We start from the raw sequence: 21,647 nt of genomic DNA, 5'->3' as shown, positions 1-21,647 counted from the left end.
CAAATAACTCCCGACAGAACCTCAGCATATTAGCTGGCCGATATGGTATGTGAGTGTGAAAGTGTCGGTACGTGTGGGAGGGATGGAAAGTGCCTTATCTGTCCTTCTGAAGTCCTGAGAGCGTAACTAAGATGTCCTGACCTGAACTTTCTACCGCTGTGGGAGTGACTCTCCACAAGACGGAAAGTGGTCCACAGGGTCTTAGACAGGCAGACAGTTACCGTCAGACAGACAGACAGACACTGACCTCCTCAAAGTCATCGCTGACCCACAGACTGTCAGACAGATAGGCAGGCATGCAGGCAGACTGACACAGACAGGCAGACGGACAGACAGACAGGCAGGCAGGCAGACAGACAGACAGGCAGGCAGGCAGTCAGACAGACAGACAGGCAGTCAGACAGACAGGCAGACAGACACAGACAGGTACTGACCTCCTCATAGTCGTCGCTGACCCACAGAGGGATGGGCGTTCCCCAGTAGCGGTTCCGAGAGACCGCCCAATCACGTGCATCCCTCAGCCAGTTCCCGAAACGCTTGTCCCTCACGAACTCAGGCACCCTGGGAGGAGAGGGGTGAGTCATAGAGAGGGGGGAGGGGGGCGGGGGGGAGGGGGGCGGGGGGGGATACAAACAGAAGTTAGATTCTTGCAGATCAATGATAAAACTGAGGAGGAGACTGAAGCTGATAAGCAGCGGGAGGAACACTGGCCTGTATCCAGGAGGAGACAAGGAGAGAGGAGAGGAGAGGAGACAAGGAGAGAGGAGAGGAGAGGAGAGGAGAGGAGAAGAGAGGAGAAGAGAGGAGAGGAGACAAGGAGAGAGGAGAGGAGAGGAGAGGAGAGGAGAGGAGAGGAGAGGGCAGAAGAGGAGAGGAGAGGAGAGGAGACAAGCTGTGGAGAGGAAGGAATCTACTATTGCACTATTATTTGTACACAGAATACACAGTATTTGGCTGCTATTTACTGTCTTTACTGACTGTTCTTTTTGCACTGTTTAAATTATTTTTATTGAATGTTTTACTTTTAGTATGTCTTGTCTTATCTGTTGTGCCTGGGCACTTTATCTGTCTCACCGTGGGAGAGTGAGAAACGTCCTCTCGATTCCTTTGTATGTCTTGACATGTGAAGAATTGACAATAAAGCCACTTTGACTTTGAGGAGTGAAGGAGTTCACGACAGCTTATATCATCTCCTTTACCAGACAGACAGACAGACAGACAGACAGACAGACAGGGAAACACAGTTGATGATGATTTTGTTTGGCTTGCTTTTTGGGGGTCTATGGTTCGGTGTTAGTTCATATTGTTTTTATTGTATTTATTGTTTATATTGTTTAGTATTGTTCTTGTTGTTAAAGCAATTGTCTTTGCAAAAAGCGCTAATACAAACTGTAAATGTGATGATTCTGCTCTGGGATATGAGATGGGTGAACAACACCTGCTCTACCAACTAGAGCTCAGGGGACAGGTGTGTGTTCATCAAGGGACAGGTGTGTGTTCATCAGGGGACAGGTGTGTGTTCATCAGGGGCAGGTGTGTGTGTGACAGGTGTGTATCATGATATGACAGGTGTGTGTCATCATCAGGGGACAGATGTGTGTTATCGTCAGGGGACAGGTGTGTGTGTATGTGTGTGTGTGTGTGTGTGTGTGTGTGTGTGTGTGTCCATCTGAAGGCTGGTGGCAGACATTGAGATATCGTAAAAATGATAAAATCAAGAAAAAAACAACAATAGTTTCTAGTTGTTTTGTAAAAAAACGAAACGTCTGCATTTTCTGTGAGGAAATGGAAAATGAATAAATAAATAAGAATTCAAATGACGGTGTTTGTTTACTTTCTGCTCAAATTAGGGTTTGCACCAAACAAGCTTTTCCTAACGGGGGCTGAGCTGGTGATGCGTCGGTGTGTGTGTGTGTGTGTGTGTGTGTGGTTGTGTGTGTGTGTGTGTGTGTGTGTGTGTGTGTGTGTGTGCGTGTGTGTGCGTGTGCGTGTGTGTGTGTGTGCGTGTGTGTGGTTGTGTGTGTGCGTGTGTGTGTGTGTATGGTTGTGTGTGTGTGGTTGTGTGTGTGTGGTTGTGTGTGTGCGTGTGTGTGTGTATGGTTGTGTGTGTGCGTGTGTGTATGGTTGTGTGTGTGCGTGTGTGTGTGTATGGTTGTGTGTGTGGTTGTGTGTGTGTGGTTGTGTGTGCGTGTGTGTGTGTGTGTATGTGGTTGTGTGTGGTTGTGTGTGTGTGGTTGTGTGTGCTGAGCTGGTGATCTCATGCACTAACAAAGGGCAACAGTGGCCTGATCAAAAGAAAAACACCAACAACAAAATCTAATTACGAAAAATTACAGCAGATCTGTCCTTTCATCTGACGCATGAATATGCATGTCGTGCAGTCATACGATGCCACACGTCTTAAATATGCAGTTTGAACCACAGGAACAGAATTACACTGAATTATAATCTGAACCCTGGATGACAAGAGGAGCCGGTGCCCGGGTAGGATCACCACGCTGAACTCTGTTTGACCCACGCAGCCGACGCGGCCTACACCCCCTCACACCCCCTCACATCCCCTCACATCTCCGTAAACTCACATCTGTAGCCCTCGTTAGCGTCCTGCCCGGCCTAATCCCTCTGATTAACCAAACGGCAAGTCTCCTCAGAGAGGGAGGGAGGGAGGGAGGGAGGGAGGGAGGGAGGGGGGGAGGCAGCATGCAGCTAACACCACACACTATCCTTTTATCGAGCTGACCTCTCTCTCTCTCTCTTGCTCTTGTCTTTTTTATAAGCTCTAAAAATAAACCGTGATGCTTTCTTTATTAAGTTAAACCGCAAAAGGTTAAAACACCCCCCCAGGCATCTTCCTCCTTTTCTTTCTTTGTCTCTATTTCTCTCTCTCCTCTCTCTTTTCTCTCTCTTCTCTCTCCATTTTCTCCTTTTTTCAGGACAGGAGCGCAGCGACGCAGTGTCAGGAGAATACCTCAGTATAAACCCTCAGTCAGGTCTGCTCTCGCCCGGCAATGAGTCCATCAATTCCCATTTGTGAGAGGAATCTCTATTTAGGCATCCAATATATCAATTTAATGATTGTCTTCCTCCCTCCCTCCCTCCCTCCCTCTCTCCACCTCCACACATACTAAATGAAGAATTGAAAGTGTGCTGTCTTGTGCTCGATGTAACAGGGCTATTTAACATCCACGTGTTCCTATAATAAGCCCGAGACAAGGAGCTGAGTAGATCTGGGGAGAGATGGAGCCAGGGAGGGTGGGGGGGAGCGGGGGGAGCAGGGGGCTGAGTACTTTTAATCCTCACCCCACCGGGTCAGTTAAGGCTGAGGTAGTGTAATTAATTAGACCCCCAGTCACACTTGTGTCCAGGAAGTGACACGGCAGGACAGACAGCCTATGGCGATAGAGTGTCTGAGTGACGGATGTGTCCTGGAGCCTGACATCGGCCTGTAGCGCGGTGCGTTCACACTCACACACAGGGCTGCCTGCCGACCGTGAGACACACGCCCCGGTCATCCCAATGAAAACCTGATTGGACACTTTAACAAGTTGAACACCCTGAAAATATTATTTTTATACCACTAATCACCTCTTGACATGAATTCAAATCGAATCACGAAACTATGAAAGTTAATTTCAATCAAGAGTTTTTTTTTTTTTTTTTTTTTGAAATTCTATAATTAAGGCTTGAGTGGTAAAGGCAGAGTCGGTTTCCAGGGCAGGCTGAGCTGCAGCCCACACACACACACACACACAGAGACACACACACACAGACACACAGACACAGAGACACACACACACACACACACAGACACAGACACACACACACACACACACACACACACACAGACACACGCACGCTCATCAGGATGAGTTAAAAGCAGCTAGCGCTGGTGCTAGGCTACAGCCCCAGGATGTGATGGAACACAATAGAGTTCTGGAAGGCCAATTATTCTAATACTGTACATACGCCCCCAGGCTGGCCGGGAGGGGCTGGGACTCACACACTACTGTGTACTCCATTATCCACACTAGCACACTTCATGTTTAGCATGCATGGCCGTCTCTGCATACTGGGTAGTGTATACTAGGTGGTGTATACTAGGTAGTGTCCATGGCCATTTCTACTTCATACTCTGTGGTGTGCAGGGCCATCTCAACTTCATACTGGGTAGTGTATACTAGGTAGTGTATACTAGGTAGTGTATACTAGGTAGTGTATACTAGGTAGTGTGCATGGCCATCTCTACTTCATACTGGGTAGTGTATACTAGGTAGTGTATACTAGGTAGTGTATACTAGGTAGTGTATACTAGGTAGTGTATACTAGGTAGTGTGCATGGCCATCTCTACTTCATACTGGGTAGGGTGCATACAGCATCCATCAGTCTTAATGACGCCACCTGGAGGTCTTCCCCTGCCTCTACACATCTGGGCCGTTCCACCTCCATTCTACATGGTGCTATTATGGATGTTCAAGCACCAGGTGTGACCAGCTTCTGTCTGTACCACCATGGCCTCACATCCACACCCAGGTGTCACTAGTTTCTGCCTGTACCGTGTGTGTGTGTGTGTGTGTGTGTGTGTGTGTGTGTGTGTGTGTGTGTGTGTGTGTGTGTCTGCAGCTGAGCCTGCCCTGGAACACAGCTCTGCATTTACTTGAGGCGTAATTCTTGAATTTCACAAAAATGAAATGAAGGTTCATAGTTTGGCGGTAGCAGCTACTGCCTGGACCAGGACTGCCTCCACCACCGTGTCCTCCAACCCAGACCCAGACCTGACTAGCTAGTTGTTTCTCCATAGCATGCATAGCAATCATTTGGCGCAGGCAGCTTGGACCTCAACCTACCTACAGGCTGGCTATTCATCTCTCACTGACAGCCACATTACCACTGGGCCATGCTGCTCTGCTCTGCTGCTCTGGGAGGGGAGGGGAGGGGAGGCAGGGGAGGGGAGGCAGGGGAGGGGAGGCAGGGGAGGGAGGGGGTGCCAGGGGAGGGAGAGAGGCAGGGGAGGGGAGGGGAGGGGAGGGAGAGAGGCAGGGGAGGGGAGGCAGGGGAGGGAGGGGGAGCCAGGGGAGGGAGAGAGGCAGGGGAGGGGAGGCAGGGGAGGGAGAGAGCACTGGGAGGGGAGTGGAGGGAAGGGGAGGGAGCACACTGCACTGGGAGGGAAGTTTTTATTTTTTTTGTGTGTGTTTGATACCATTCCTCATTCCGTTCCATGCATTCCAATGAGCCCCGTCCTCCGATTCCTACCTCCACCGGCCTCCCCTGGTCTGTGTCAGACGGGTCTCTTACCAGTAACACTTGTCGTTGTTGCCGAGCAGCTTCTCGATCATGTGTTCCACCCTGATGAACCAGCTGGGCACGGCCTTGTAGATGAGGGGCGTGTCTGACCTGGGAGAGGGAGGAGCAGGCAAAGGTCAGAGGTCAGCACCACACCTCTGTGCATATGAACAAGCATTCCTGTACAGTTATATCATAACACTTCTTAGCATATATAACATACAAGCATATACTAAAACACTTCTCTGCATATAAGCAGGTATTAAACACCTGTCCATGTTCAGTGTTACAGAGTCCAAGTATGATGTTGTTAACGTCACGTCCAATCAAGGAGCTTGACCAGAAGAGGCTATATAGGCAACAGATCAGGGGAGGCTGATGGAGGTAGAAGTCGGAGGACGGGCTCATTGCAATGCACGGAATGGAATGAGGAATGGTATCAAACACGTGTGACGTCCTCCGATTTCTCCCTCCACCAGCCTCCCCCACAACAGATGTATTCAGCAACTCTTCGAGGAGTTGGACACATCTGACATCTCCAAATACGCAAACATTAAACCAGGCTGAGAATATACTGTATTATACAAGCATATGAGGAAAGCAAATATGTCCTTATTTTCAACCTTACAGTAACTGGCAAATTATCTGTGGATCTTTCTCGTGACAGTTTGAGTTCACCAGGAACCATATTTACAGACTACAGTATCACTCGCTGGGAGTTCATCCAAGCAGCCCCCATTAATTATGGATGCAATGTTTTCTTAATGTCGAGATGGATTGCCTGTATACCAGGGTCTCAGACGAGAGATTGGAGGGTAAACCGTGTCATTCCTCCAGCCCAGCGAAAACAGACCACTCATTCCTCTCCACTAATGTTTGGAAAGGGATGGATAGAGAGAAGTGTGGATGAAAAATACATGAATTTCATGAATCAATAACCTCCCTACCTCCCGGTGAGGCAGCAACAAACAAACTACAGAGAACCACCAAGATGTGGAGCCAAGGAACCAGGGTCGGGGGAGCCTGGAGATACTGGATTTCTGTCAGTTTTATTCAGTTCTGATGAGGCCCGGTCAGCGAGCTCCACTGTGAGGCCCACCCAGCGAGCTCCACCGTGAGGCCCATCGAGCATGTTTCCCATATTAACGGAGGGTTAATTAGGCCTGGGCAGGTGGCACGGCGCTACACTGCTCGGGGGGGTGGGAGGACAGGGTCCTTGAAGGCTTGGGGCTGAGGCTGAGTGGGGGTGGGGTGGGGGGGGTCCTTGAAGGCTGGGGGCTCAGGGAGGTGGGGAGGGAGGGCAGGAGGCTGAGGCTGGCTGGTGAGGGAGTCGGAGAGGGAGGGCGGGGGGGGGGGGCTGGGTTCTCTAAGGATGGGGGCTGGAGGCTGAGGCTGGTCAGGGAGGCGGAGAGGGAGGGCGGGGGGCTGGAGGCTGGCTGGTCAGGGAGTCGGAGAGGGAGGGCGGGGGGCGGGCGGCTGGGGGCTGAGGGCTGGGGGCTGGGTGCAGTGCTGCTGAGTCAACAGTGACAGTATTGACTCTCTATGCTAATGTTCCACTGGGGGCGACCAGAAAGCTGCTGTCAGCTCCTCTCCATTCCATCCTCACTGGTGTGAAGCTAGAAGCCCCTGTGGAGGTCAGCGGGAGACCCTGTACGGTGGCCCGGAGGAGTTGAGGGTGGGCGGTGGGGGGCGGGGGGAGGTGCGGGGGCATGGAGGACATGACAGATCAGGAGGAGGAGGAACCCCCCTCCCTGCTTAGAAGAGAAAGCCTTGAGTGCTGCACCACAAGAACGCACATTTTTTGTTGTTTTCCGTGTGCTAACAAAGGGATAATGAAGTATATCAAATCAATCAATCAATCAATCAATCTATCAATCAATAACGCACCTAGCTGAGCTACTCATCTCGCTCAGTGAACTATCATACACTCAACAAGCCCTTCCATAGTTCAATTAGCTCTGCTGAATCTGTTGCCGGGCAACAGTCCTCTCACGTCTGAGGCGTTAGCTAGTCACCAGTAGCCGTTAGCTAGTCAGCAGTAGCAGTTAGCTAGTCAGCAGTAGCAGTTAGCTAGTCACCAGTAGCAGTTAGCTAGTCACCAGTAGCAGTTAGCTAGTCAGCAGTAGCAGTAGCAGTTAGCTAGTCAGCAGTAGCAGTTAGCTAGTCACCAGTAGCAGTAGCAGTTAGCTAGTCACCAGTAGCAGTTAGCTAGTCACCAGTAGCAGTTAGCTAGTCAGCAGTAGCAGTTAGCTAGTCACCAGTAGCAGTAGCAGTTAGCTAGTCACCAGTAGCAGTTAGCTAGTCAGCAGTAGCAGTTAGCTAGTCACCAGTAGCAGTTAGCTAGTCAGCAGGAGCAGTTAGCTAGTCAGCAGGAGCAGTTAGCTAGTCAGCAGGAGCAGTTAGCTAGTCACCAGTAGCAGTTAGCTAGTCACCAGTAGCAGTTAGCTAGTCACCAGTAGCAGTTAGCTAGTCACCAGTAGCAGTTAGCTAGTCAGCAGGAGCAGTTAGCTAGTCACCAGTAGCAGTTAGCTAGTCACCAGTAGCAGTTAGCTAGTCAGCAGGAGCAGTTAGCTAGTCACCAGTAGCAGTTAGCTAGTCACCAGTAGCAGTTAGCTAGTCAGCAGTAGCAGTTAGCTAGTCAGCAGGAGCAGTTAGCTAGTTAGCAGTAGCAGTTAGCTAGTCACCAGTAGCAGTTAGCTAGTCACCAGTAGCAGTTAGCTAGTCAGCAGTAGCAGTTAGCTAGTCAGCAGTAGCAGTTAGCTAGTCACCAGTAGCAGTTAGCTAGTCAGCAGTAGCAGTTAGCTAGTCAGCAGTAGCAGTAGCAGTTAGCTAGTCAGCAGGAGCAGCTCTCACCTCCAGCAGAACGGGTAGCTATGCTTGAAGGAGCTGGCGTTGACCAGGCGACCCTGCTCCTTAAGCCACTTGATGATGTTCTTGTCTGCATCCTGAAACAGAAAAACAAGACTCGATCAAGCTTCATTGTTCCCAAGGGGGGCATTCCCTGGGACACACAACACTGCCGTATAAATTACGAGAATGTTATCGCACCGTTTGCATCCGTGGCCTGTGCATATGATAAATCAACTTTGATTTGATGTAACAATAAACACTTCATATTCCATACCCATCACATAGATAGTGAACACCGACTTCCATACCATGTACATGTAATGCAGGGCATGCGCCAGGGGAGGTTGGTGGAGGTAGATATCGGAGGAATGGCTCATTGTAATGCGTGGAACGGAATGGGGAATGGTATCAAACACATCAAACACGTTTTTGATACCATTCCATGCATTACAATGAGGCCTCCCCGTCACCCACATACACAGGCCTACCTGCAATATGCTCAATAGATGTTCTCACAAGAAACATAAATAAAAAAGACTACCAGTGTATATGATCGACTACAATGCCAGTGTGAGGAATTTTCTATTAATTCCACTCAATGTTTATTATGGGCAATCAAATATGCAATTAGAACTTGGGCGGGGGGGGGGGGGGGGGTACACTACTTCATTTATGTTCATGTCGACACTGTAATTCTCTGAAGTACCTCATAAATGAGGATAATATTGGCGCCTGTTGCAGCCTGAAAGTACCTTTTCTCCGACAGTCAGATTAACTCAGTTTAATGGAAACCTGTCCACTGTGTCCTTGCTGCAGTACAATTGGTTTCCTGTCTCCTCATAATTGGTTTTGGGAGCTGTTTCTTAACCTACGGTCCAACGCCACCGCGAGGAAGCAGACCACGACCCGGACCGCCGGATTTGTTAACCCCTTCCTCACCTTTCTGCCAGACGGACAGTCAGAGACTAGTAATCCGTTCTGAGTGGTTTAACTCACCAACTGCCAAAGCATTCCGGAACACTCCCCACCTAGAGTGTTCCAAGTGTTTCGTTTGGCGTTTGCCCTAGCAACAGTACTTTCATTGGCTACAATATGAAGCACCATGATTTATGCATTTTTGGTGACTAAAGTCACCCTTGATACTCGAGAAGGCTGACAGTCTGGGCGACTTTATTCACCCTCGGCACTAAATGAGTTAATAATGATGCCTATGAATAAGAGGTGTCTGAAGTGCCAAACCGCTGGGGCTGTGAATCCACTCCATCAGAGAAACAGAACAACGCCCACGTATTATAAATATTCAGCTCAAACTCTAACAATATAAAAAAAGAAAGATATTTTATGGTGAGATATCAAGGTGAGATATACAGTTGACTGTCGAGGGCCAGGCCACCTGTGACTCTGGCAGAGAGAGAGAGGGAGAGATGGAGGGAGAGAGAGATGGAGGGAGAGAGAGATGGAGGGAGAGAGAGGAAGTGAGAGAGAGGGAGGGAGAGAGAGAGAGAGAGAGAGAGAGAGTGAGGGAGAGGGAGAGAGAGATGGAGGGAGAGAAAGGGAGGGAGAGAGAGAGAGAGAGGGAGAGGGAGAGAGAGAGAGAGAGAGAGAGAGAGGGAGAGAGAGAGAGAGGGAGGGAGAGAGAGAGAGAGAGAGAGAGAGAGAGGGAGAGGGAGAGAGAGAGAGAGATAGTTAGATAGATAAAAAGAGAGTCACCAAGCACAAGAGAGAAAGAGATACCGAGTGTGAGAGAGTGAGAGAAAGATAGAGAAAAAGAGAGAGGTACAGAGAGAGATACAGAGAGAGAGTGAGAGAGAGAGAGAGAGAGAGAGAGAGAAAGTGGACCAGGGTGTGGATGTGTAACAGATTAGCTTGGCTGCAGCCAGGAGACACAGGTGGCTCTGCGCTGGCGAGAGAGATTGGTCACTGGTCTGTTCTGCAGGGCGGCTAATGAGATTTCTCCTAAGGGAGCGCAGAGCTGGACAGGGCACCGGCACGATAGGGCAGGCAGGCAGGCTGTCAGGGGGGCTTGGAGGGAGGGAGGGAGGGAGGGAGGGAGGAGGATCTCTTCTCACTCTCCCTCCCTCCCTCCCTCCCTCCCTCCCTCTCTCTGATGACTGTCTGCTCGCCTGTCTCTCTGGAACATCCCTGTTCCTAGACGACAGTCTCTAGAGACTGTAGGTGGAAGGGAAGGTAGGGAGGGGGAGGGGGGGAGGGGGAGGTGGGGAGGGGGAGGTGGGGATGGTTTGAAGGCTCCGGGGAGAGGGGAGAGGGTAAAGGGGGGCAGGGGGGCAGGGGATGTGACAGCAGACTTTCTCTCTCTCTCTCTGTCTCTCTCTTTCTCTCACCCTCTCTGTTATTATTACTAGAGCAGACCAACCTTGACGTACTGTCCCACGAAGTCAGTGACCTCAGCAGTGAAGCAGCCAGATGCGTCCACGGGGCAGATGGGAGTTGAGTCCCTCTGGATGATGTTGTAGTCCATACACACCCTGAAATCATCCTTGGGAGAGAAGACAGACAGATAGATAGAGAGAGAGATAGATAAAAAAAATACATTAACACGTTACACCTCAATATTACAATTCACATGACTTTTATACATTGGGTGCAATGAAATACAACATCCCAACGTGGCCCAGGGCGCACACACACACACACACACACGGTATTGAGGACAGTTGTGAGACAGTCCTACTGCAGTGGCAGCACTAAAACCTCAGCTCATTCCAGGAAGAAGAATCTGTCACAGCCCTCTGAATCAATTAATATACAATATGACACCTGACAGGACATTTTGACATGGTTGAAAATGTCCACAGTTTTCCTCTCCTCCTGTCATAATGAAATACCCTGACAGTTACCATCTCTCTCTATCTGCACCCTGACACAGTTACCATCTAGCCTCTCTCTCTGTCTGTCTCTCTCTCTCTTTACCCTGACACAGTCATTATAGCAGATGCTCTTCAGATACTTTATCCAAACACCACTGTCTGTCTGTCTGTCTGTCTGTCTGTCTGTCTGTCTGTCTGTCTTACACACCTCACACTGTTTACTGTCTGTCTGTCTGTCTGCTCTCCACACCTAAACACTGTTCACTGTCTGTCTGTCTGACACACCTCACACCGTTCACCTTGTTCTTATTTAAGACACTGAGACATTTTAACTTGGGACTTCCACATACAGTACCATACGCACAATTCACAATCAAATCTCTGCGTCAGAACGCTTTCTAACTGCGGCCCGGTGATACAGCAGCAGGGAGAAGCAGGGAGAAGCAGGGAGAAGCAGGGAGGAGTCTCCACAAGCCTCCAGCCTGAGGCGTCTGTCCTTGACAAAGACGTCTCCAGCTATTAACACTGACCTCTGCATTAGATAGACAGGTAGAGATGAGAGTGGCGTAGCCTCGGGCTGTTCTCACCCCCCCCCCCCCCCATCAACACCAACGCTACGCTCTCCAGGGTTCTCCCCGGGACGTTTTAACAAGGTGGCGCTGGGAAGCGTTATCAAAACCGACTTGCATTTATTCCTGTCAAAACGCGCTAAAAATACCACGTCAGGGAACATCGTACCACTTTCACTTTCGCTTTTAATAACGGTGTCGGCGGCGGCGATCAAAGACAGAGTAACTATGACGAGCATTGTTTGGGGAGAACCCTGCTGTACCCTTGTACCATCAACTAGAACGCCACAACTGGTGGGAGGTTGGAGGTAGGAGTGTCTCTGACCCTGCTGTCCTCTAATAATGTAACCTAAGCGTTGTAACCTAAGCGTTGTTAGTGCCATGCTCTACCCCACTGAGCCACAGAGGACCACGTGACATAATGATATGGGTCAAGTGCTGATGGTGAAAAGCTTTCTCGAATACGATGCGAGCCACAGCAAACAGTCAGCAAACAGTCAGCAAACAGTCCACGGGATTAACAGCTAGAAGGTTCTGGAGGTACTTGCCATAAAAACACACCCCTGTGGCGTTACGCTAACGATGCTAACGATCAAACCATCAACTAGAACATCACAACTGGTGGGAGGGTACAGATGTGTTCTGTGTTCTTGAACCTGCATTACGGCTAGCGGCTAGCGGCTAGCTCTGCCATCTATACTGCAGGCCATGAGATCAAATCTCCTCATCCTGCTGCCATCCTCTTCTCCTCATCTTCCGGTGCCCTTCCCACCGGTATCTACTGGGCCGCTGCTCGGACATTGTGTGGTGATAAAGGGTGAAACTGGTAGGCAATGGGATCAGATCCCAGGGCCGCCTCCTCCTCCTCCTCCTCCTCCTCCTCTTTCGCTCTCTTTCTGCTCCTCTTTCTCTCTCTTTCTGGGTAAACGAACAGAAACGTGTGCGGGGGGGGAGTGTGATGCAGCCGGACGGGAGGGCGGGACTCACAGCGCCAAAGTAGGGGGCTTGGTGGACCACCCCTGTACCGTCATCATCCCTGACGTAGTTGTCAGTCACTACGGTGAAGGCTCCGCTCTCCCCACACTGAGGAGAGAGAGAGAGAGAGAGGGGGAGGGGGGAGGGGAGGGGAGGGGGGGAGAGGGAGAGGGAGAGGGAAAGAGTGTTATTCTTATTAAAATACTGTCAACAACATTTCAAGGGGCCACGGGGCCACAAATCATAAAAACTAATTCTTCACACACAAATACAGTTTTTTCCCCTCACCTTGCTGAAGTAGTCAAACAGAGGCTTGTACTTCTTGCCTTTCAGTGCTTCGCCAGGGAACCTGAAGCACAAAAACAAACAACCAATCAACGTTGTGTTTAAGCACCGTTCCGCTGGGTAATTCTAAACTGCATTATTCTCGCCTCCAGTTCAAATCGAATCAAACTTTATTTATAGAGCACATTTCATACACGGATGTAACACAATGCTCCTTCCAGGTTGCCTTGCCTGTGCAGACAGACAGCCCTGCGCAGACAGACAGACAGACAGCCCTGGGAAGCCAGTTTCACTGCTGTGTGCAGAAACACCTCACTTGTGTAGCTTACACCTTCCCCTCCCTCCCTCCCTCCCTCCCTCCCTCCTTCCCTCCCTCCCTCCCTAGCCACTGAGCTGTGTAATAGTGTACGTCTCTCCCCCTTCCAGTGTCTTTCCCTCAACTCAGCCTAGAGCCAAGACTGCTGCCAATTTCACCATCGTGAGGTACAGCAGGTGTATCCCAAAGTTCCCACTCCGTGAAATGTTACTCGAACTCAAGCGAAAACTATCTGGTTCTCTTTCGGTAAAACAATTTCATACTCAAATATTGAAGTTTCACATGGGTTTTCAACCATGGTGACAAGCTTTTTTTTTTTCTCCATTTTAACACTAAATTGAAGCCACAATGTTGAAACGAGGCAATTTGGACCAATGATCCATAACATTTGTTAGCCTATTTGACTTGACAAACTGTTTGACCAACAATATTCAACTATAAACTTGTTTTCCCCACACTGCAAATGAGTATAAAGCCAAGTATTGCACCTCCTGCACGCACGCACAACGCACACACAACGCACGCACACACACACACACACACGCACAAATCCCCCTTGCCCTGACCAACAAACACCAGTGGCCCCAAGGAACAGCAATCAAACCCAGAGAGATACCAATCGATCGGCAGCCCTGGCATGCGTCCAGATCCAGAGATATCATCCCCCTGTGCTTCTCCTAATGTCAGAACCCCTATCTCCCCGCAGCAGAGGGAGCTGCCTCACACACACACACACACACACAGCTTACAGGAGATATAGACACATAAGCCATACATAGACCAATGTCCCAGCACACAATCACTATGATTAATACAGGCCGGCTGGGCGCTGGACTAGCACTTCATCTTATGGTCCTCCCTTCCACGGGAACCTAACAGGGAGCTGCCGGAGAACTGTGTGGTCGTAAAAAGGCTGCGATTCGTACGAACTTCAAAGAACACAATAAAGCAAGAGCCTGGTACCAAGTGAGGCCTAGAGCAGGGGAGGCTGGTGGAGGTAGAGATCGGAGGACGGGCTCATTCTAATGCATGGAACGGAATGAGGAATGGTATCGAACTTCCATTCCTCATTCTGTTCCATGCATTAACAATGAGCCCTTCCTCCGATTTCTGCCTCCACCAGCCTCCCCTGGCTTAGAGGTGCTTGACATAATGAATCCCAAAGTAACAAACAAGTACAATGTATAAGTTACGACATGTAATTACTAAGTAAATTCCTGGTGATTTCTATACCAGACAATCAAATGCAACAGGCTGTGGCTGTCCACTATAGGAGATGGAGCAGTGGCACCATAGAAATATGATTCCTAAGCATTCATAAGCCTGGAATAACAACAACTCAAACCTGGCCTTAGTGGGAGTGAATTTACTGAGTCAAGTGTTTGTTGTCATCTGATTTCAGCGAATCACATGGCTGCGAAGCGTAGCTCAGAATCAGAAATGTGTGGTGTGTGCAAACACTGGGAGGGGAGGGGCTGTGGGAGATGATTGACGTAGAGTACAACAGTCTTCCTATTGGCTTAATGAAGGCCAAGTTTGACACTTTGGTCCACCAGACATTTCGTGCATCTGAGAGGAAGTGTCTGGAAATGAGACTATCCTAGAAGAGACATTCCCATTCAGATCATTCCCATTCAGATCATTCCCATTCAGACCAATGCCCCAGCAGCAGCAGCAGCAGGACTTACTTGTCCAGGATGGTGTATTCACTCTCAGCCTTGAACAGGCTTACCAGTCTGGCCTCCATCATGATGTAGGTCTTTCCGGTGGCGTTGTCTGGAACACACAGAGAAATACACAAACATTACACCTCCACTGCTGTTGGGGGGCCACTATAGTTATATGAGACACTTTGGGGGGGCCACCATAGCTTTGTGAGACACTTTGGGGGTGTAGACTTTGATACTGTAATGAAACCCTGGGAATATGACTGTGAGGATGACAAGGCACAGAGCCAAGGCAGTCATCGCCAGAGTCAAGGCCAAGTCAGAGTCAAGGCCAAGTCAGAGTCAAGGCCAAGTCAGAGTCAAGGCCTAGACAGAGTCAGTCAATGTCAAGGCAGAGTCAGACTCAAAGTCAAGGCAGAGTCAGAGTCAGTCAAAGGCAGAGTCAGTCAATGTCAAGGCACAGTCAGTCAAGGCAATCAGAGTCATCGCCAAAGTCAAGGCAGAGTCAAGGCAGAGTCATCCCCAGAGCCAGAGTCATCACCAGGAGTCAGAGTTTTCAGAGTCTTCGCCAGAGGAGGAAGAGGGTAGATATGAGGTGGAGGAGAGACAGAACACCATCTGTTCAACACACTGCTGTATCCCAACACTGGGCAGTATGCCACCATGTACCTCCAGTCTAAAACTTAGCTCTGGGAGCATGTCAATGTCTCCAAAGGATACAAATATAGGCCTGATATTATCACCTACTGAAAGGACATGTTCATCCTCTATCTATCCTATGAGAATGAGTCAGGGGCAGAGAGCAGGGGAAAGAACTGTAGTAGAACACTTGTCTCCAATACAACTCTCTGATGTACAGTACACCTGTGTTAAATAATGCAGCATTTCAATATCCATTAAAAAACTTCCTCCTCCACCATTTCCCGCAGGAATATATATAGAAAGAGAGAGAGAGAGAGGGAGTAAAGAGAGGGGAAGGTAAGAGAGGTAACCACAGAACAGCTCCCTCCCAATCAGCTGTGAATAATAGGGTCCAAACGGCCTTAGCCTGGCAGGAAGAGTCTGCATCAATAAGAGATGCCACTTCCTCCCCTGACTGGGGGGCGATAAATGATTGCGCGGCCCCGGACCGGCTGCTGGCAGGCCCGGCCCAGTCCGGCCCGAGTTGATAACATCGACGCAGAACAAAACAGAACAGAGCTGGCTCCCTGGCTGGTAGAGAGAGAGAGAGAGAGATGAGAGAGGAGAGAGGGGAGAGGGGAGAGGGGAGAGGAGAGAGGGGAGAGGGGAGAGGGGGGAGAGGAGAGAGGAGAGAGGGGAGGGGGGGGAGAGAGAGAGGGGAGAGGGGAGAGGGGGGAGAGGAGAGAGGAGAGAGGGGAGGGGGGGGAGAGAGAGAGGGGAGAGGAGAGAAAGAGAGAGGGGGGGGAGAGAGAGGAGAGGAGGGGAGAGAGAGAGGAGAGAGAGGGGGGGGAGAGAGAGAGGAGATGAGGGGAGAGAGAGAGGGGGAGAGAGGAGAGAGAGGAGAGGAGAGGAGAGAAAGAGAGAGACCAGAGCACATTGGTATTCCGGGCTGCTCCTCCATGCAGCATGCCACGGTTGGTAGAGCCCTGATCATGGTGCCACAGCGCCCCCTGCTGGTGGGTGTAGGCTAGGACACGGAGGTGGGAAAGTAGGTCACCCTTTCTATCACCATCCTCTTTCACTGGGATCCAAAGCAACAGCACAAAAAAAAAAGGAAAAAAAAAAAAACTCTACTCTGGAGTATTTTTATATTTGAACAAGGACAGGTCTTTTTTAAATGACCTGATTTGAGATTGCCTTCCCTCTACCCCCCCGCCTCAGCCCTCTGAGATCTCACAGCAACAGCCAACATTACTACATAACCACTAATATATGCAGCTTTTCCACGACATGAAATGACATATGACTTCCATACATGACAGTCACAGCAAAAACAGAGCACGACTGTCAGAGGGAAACTATCAAAACCATCCGATACTGATCACAATGACACACCTACAGTACACCGTCAGATCAAGGTGTGGCATGCAGAAAATCCTGTTCTGTTACTGTTAATGGTGACCTGATGACCACCTGATGATCACCTGATGATCCCGTCACAGAGAAGAGGGAGAGAGATGGGAGGGAATGGAGGAAGGAGAGAAGAAAAGAAAGAAAGAAGGAAGAAAGGAATTCATCTGTATTGCAACGAGGCCAAACTAAGTGAAGAAGCCGTGTCTGACCTTTGGCCTTGACGTACTGGAGCTGGGCGTTGACACAGAGGGCCAGGTTACTGGGCAGGGTCCAGGGGGTGGTGGTCCACGCGATCAGACACACACCCTCATCCTCCAGCAGGGGGAAGTTCACTATCACTGACGGGTCCTGGACATCCTGGAGACACACACATACAGTCACTATCATAGATCACTATCATAGTTCACTATCATAGTTCACTACCATAGATCACTACCATAGATCACTACCATAGATCACTACCATAGATCACTACCATAGATCACTACCATAGATCACTATCATAGATCACTATCATAGATCACTACCATAGATCACTACCATAGATCACTACCATAGATCACTGTCATAGATATACTGGCACTACCATAGTTCACTATCATACACATGCTGTCACTATCATAATTCACCATCATAGTTCACTATCATAATTCACCATCATAGTTCACTATCATAATTCACCATCATAGTTCACTATCATAATTCACCATCATAGATCACTATCATAATTCACCATCATAGTTCACTATCATAATTCACCATCATAGATCACTATCATAATTCACCATCATAGATCACTATCATAATTCACCATCATAGATCACTATCATAATTCACCATCATAGTTCACTATCATAATTCACCATCATAGATCACTATCATAATTCACCATCATAGTTCACTATCATAATTCACCATCATAGTTCACTATCATAATTCACCATCATAGATCACTATCATAATTCACCATCATAGATCACTATCATAATTCACCATCATAGATCACTATCATAATTCACCATCATAGTTCACTATCATAATTCACCATCATAGATCACTATCATAATTCACCATCATAGATCACTATCATAGTTCACTATCATAGATCACTATCATAATTCACCATCATAGATCACTATCATAGTTCACTATCATACACATGCTGGCACTGTCACAATCATACTTCATCATCATAGTTCTTAGCAACATTATCACAGTTCAGTATCACTGACAGGTCCTGGGGAGAGATAACAGCCAGGGTGAGTCAGAGGGTGCTGCTCCCATCCTGTGGCTACTGGCAGCTGCGTGTTTGGGCACATTCACAGCCAGGCAGAACAAATCACACCATCTAACTAACCCTTACATAAGACGCCACGGCTCCTACGCGTTTTCCATTTCACATTTCCAGACCTACATTTCCAGACTGCTCAGTAGATTTGTGGGTTTATGTTGTCGTGTCAGAAATGTGTGTGTGTGTGGCGTTTTCTGCGTCCTAACCTCTGTCAAACATCAAAAAGGCTCCAGCTACATAAAACAGCCACGTAGACCTGGGTAAATTATCTGGCTCTAAAGAAATATTTAAATAAATTATTCTGGTTACGAAGCTGAGAATGATGAGGTGGCCATGATGGTAGCTTGTAAGAGCCAGACTGGGAATTGAGCCAGGAGACCAGTGGTACCAGTATGATGGCATTCCTTACCAGGAGGTTAGGAACTCTGCACCCATCCTGTGGCATCCAACCGCTGTGTGTTTGTGTGTGTTTGTGTGTGTTTGTGTGTGCACATTCCCACCACAGCCATGCAGAGTAACACTGGTGGCATGAAGCACGTCCAGAACAACCCACAAAGCTCTGACATTGGGATTGGGTAATCAATAAAGTTGATTTATGAAACTATTAGCGGAATCATCATCACTGAAATGGTCCTAAATGATGAGTGTGGTCGTGATGATGGTATCACATTCATCCCAAAGCTCTGACAACAGAGTCATCAATGAAAGACAGATCAGGAAAATAGTCATGATAATCAACATGTTTCATTCCTAATGACCGTTCCAGGGTTCTTCCAGGGTTCTTCCAGGGTTCTCCCCGGGACGTTTGTACAGCGTGGTGCTGGATTGCATTATCAAAAAACCCGACTCCGGTTTATTCACGTCAAAATGCTCCTAAAAATACCTGCTAAAACGCTGAATTCACTGAGGAACATCATCACGCTTTCACTTTCGTTTTCTTTTTTAACAACAATGTCTTTGGTGATCAAAGACAGTTACTCTATCGTTACTAAATCTATAGTGTAATTTGCCTTGTGATGTTTACATGGTGGCACCGCCAAGTTCACAGCGTGGCACAGAAACCCTGTGTTCCATTCCTAAAACCAAACAATGCCTCTGAATGACTGTTCCATTCTGAATGACTGTTCCATTCCCAATGACCAAACAATGCCTCTGAATGACTGTTCCATTCCGAATGACCAAACAATGCCTCCACATGCCCCTGTGGTATTCTGAGTAGTACCTTGTAGTTCTGGTTGGACTCGAAGTTGGACAGAGGAGTGCTACAGGCCGTAGAGTAGGGCATCACCTTCACACCTCGGTACACCATACCCTTGTCATACAGCTGCTTGAACACCCACCTGGGACAGAGAATGACACACACACACACACACACACACACACACACACACACACACACACACACACACACACACGTTCATCAGGAAGGAATAACACCTTTTAATGCGTCAATCACCTGAGAGCAATAGCTCACTCAAGTTCCTTACACAAAAACAGCCAATAATTGTTTCTAGAAGTTTATGAGCAAAAATGGGGCAAAAAGGGGGCAAAAAGATGTATAAAACACCACTATACTTCTGTAAGTATCAGACATCAGACTATTATTTAACAAACAATACATTTTGTATTGTGTTTGCTTACCAGACAGTCTCCATGAACCAGGGGTAGAGAGTCTTGTAGTCATTCGTAAAATCAATCCACCTCCCCATCCGCCTGACAGAGTTCTGGGGATATCACACAAAGGAGCAAATCCTTTTTTAGATAATATGTAGACTATTATTCACCAAATAGTGCTGAGCAGAGCAAAACAAAAAACACCTTACAACTCAGAATACTCTACAACATGATTGTTCTTGTAGCTTGATTTGAACAATGGTTTTGAGAAAACTGTGGTTAGAAAAAAAAAATACATTGCATATCCTGGAAACGCGAGACGCATTAATCAAAGCTCCCATTGAATCCCATTCCGTCTATTAGAAATATTACGGTAATCATGGAAATTGGGGCCCTGTGAACCCAGACAGATCACATACTACACCTCCCATTCAGTCACTAGGACGCTGAAACGGTCTCTCTCTCCCTCACCTCCCATTCAGTCACTAGGACGCTGAAACGGTCTCTCTCTCCCTCACCTCCCATTCAGTCACTAGGACGCTGAAACGGTCTCTCTCTCCCTGACCTCCCATTCAGTCACTAGGACGCTGAAACGGTCTCTCTCTCCCTCACCTCCCATTCAGTCACTAGGACGCTGAAACGGTCTCTCTCTCCCTCACCTCCCATTCAGTCACTAGGACGCTGTAACGGTCTCTCCCTCACCTCCCATTCAGTCACTAGGACGCTGTAACGGTCTCTCTCTCCCTCACCTCCCATTCAGTCACTAGGACGCTGTAACGGTCTCTCTCTCCCTCACCTCCCATTCAGTCACTAGGACGCTGTAACGGTCTCTCCCTCACCTCCCATTCAGTCACTAGGACGCTGTAACGGTCTCTCTCTCCCTCACCTCCCATTCAGTCACTAGGACGCTGTAACGGTCTCTCTCTCCCTCACCTCCCATTCAGTCACTAGGACGCTGAAACGGTCTCTCTCTCCCTCACCTCCCATTCGGCGGAGTATCTCATCACGATGCTCCTGCACTGCTTGTTGTACTCAGCGATCCCCATCTTGGCCACGTCGTCCGGTCCCTTGATCCCCAGGGTCTTATCAATCTCATACTCCTGTGAAGACAGGACACACAAAGACGTCAGAGGCGTTACAAGTCACTGTAGGTAAGGTTTCACTTAAAATCATAACTACAGTAGAAATAGAAAGTTTACTTGTAAAAAAAAAAAAATTAAGCCGATTGGTTTAAAGGTGGATTCGGAATATTGTATTTTCACAACATGTAGAGCAGAATAGAAAGACTTGGGGAACTTCAAGTGTGGCAGTCAGCCAGACAGTAATATAGAATAAATACATAACAGTGACACACAGTACAAACACAACGTACAATATACTCTGCTGCTTGTCTGGCCTCACAACACAATACAGCTGTGATATATTCACAATATACCTACTGCCTCTCCTGCATTATTGCTTTATACAACATGAATATTATATGAATTATTATAATTAAAATAACATCAATGATTTATTGCAAAAAAATATTTGTTGTATCAATGAGTTTCTTACCACGGGCAGGCCATGACAATCCCAGCCGAACCTCCTCTCCACGTGGAACCCGCTCTGGTGAGCAAACCTGGTGACGATGTCTTTGATGGTCCCGGCCAAGATGTGGCCGTAGTGGGGCAGGCCGGTGGCGAAGGGAGGTCCGTCGTAGAAGGTGAACCTGAGGTACAGATGGACATCATGAGGTACAGATGGACGTCATGAGGTACAGATGGACATGATGAGGTACAGATGGACGTCATGAGGTACAGATGGACGTCATGAGGTACAGATGGACGTCATGAGGTACAGATGGACGTCATGAGGTACAGATGGACGTCATGAGGTACAGATGGACATCATGAGGTACAGATGGACGTCATGAGGTACAGATGGACGTCATGAGG

General features: G+C 48.5%; 1 protein-coding gene across 1 annotated transcript in view; it reads right to left on the bottom strand.

Moving 5' to 3' along the window:
* iars1 (isoleucyl-tRNA synthetase 1) overlaps window positions 1-21,647 on the bottom strand; it is a 48,523-nt gene that overhangs the window by 25,339 nt on the left and 1,537 nt on the right. Inside the window, exons 3-14 of the mRNA XM_083668710.1 lie at window positions 21,265-21,421; window positions 20,691-20,810; window positions 19,738-19,820; window positions 19,319-19,436; window positions 17,015-17,162; window positions 14,793-14,880; window positions 12,792-12,852; window positions 12,516-12,611; window positions 10,506-10,628; window positions 8,135-8,226; window positions 5,294-5,392; window positions 435-561 (exon numbers count right to left, since the gene is read on the bottom strand). Coding sequence (XP_083524836.1) covers window positions 435-561; window positions 5,294-5,392; window positions 8,135-8,226; window positions 10,506-10,628; window positions 12,516-12,611; window positions 12,792-12,852; window positions 14,793-14,880; window positions 17,015-17,162; window positions 19,319-19,436; window positions 19,738-19,820; window positions 20,691-20,810; window positions 21,265-21,421 — 1,312 coding nt within the window. The remainder of the gene's footprint in view (window positions 1-434; window positions 562-5,293; window positions 5,393-8,134; window positions 8,227-10,505; window positions 10,629-12,515; window positions 12,612-12,791; window positions 12,853-14,792; window positions 14,881-17,014; window positions 17,163-19,318; window positions 19,437-19,737; window positions 19,821-20,690; window positions 20,811-21,264; window positions 21,422-21,647) is intronic.

This window comes from Argentina silus (genome assembly GCF_951799395.1).
Source record: "Argentina silus genome assembly, chromosome: 4".
Lineage (NCBI taxonomy): Eukaryota > Metazoa > Chordata > Actinopteri > Argentiniformes > Argentinidae > Argentina > Argentina silus.
Note: the sequence above shows the minus strand (reverse complement) of the source record. Positions and strands in the feature narration are given on the sequence as shown.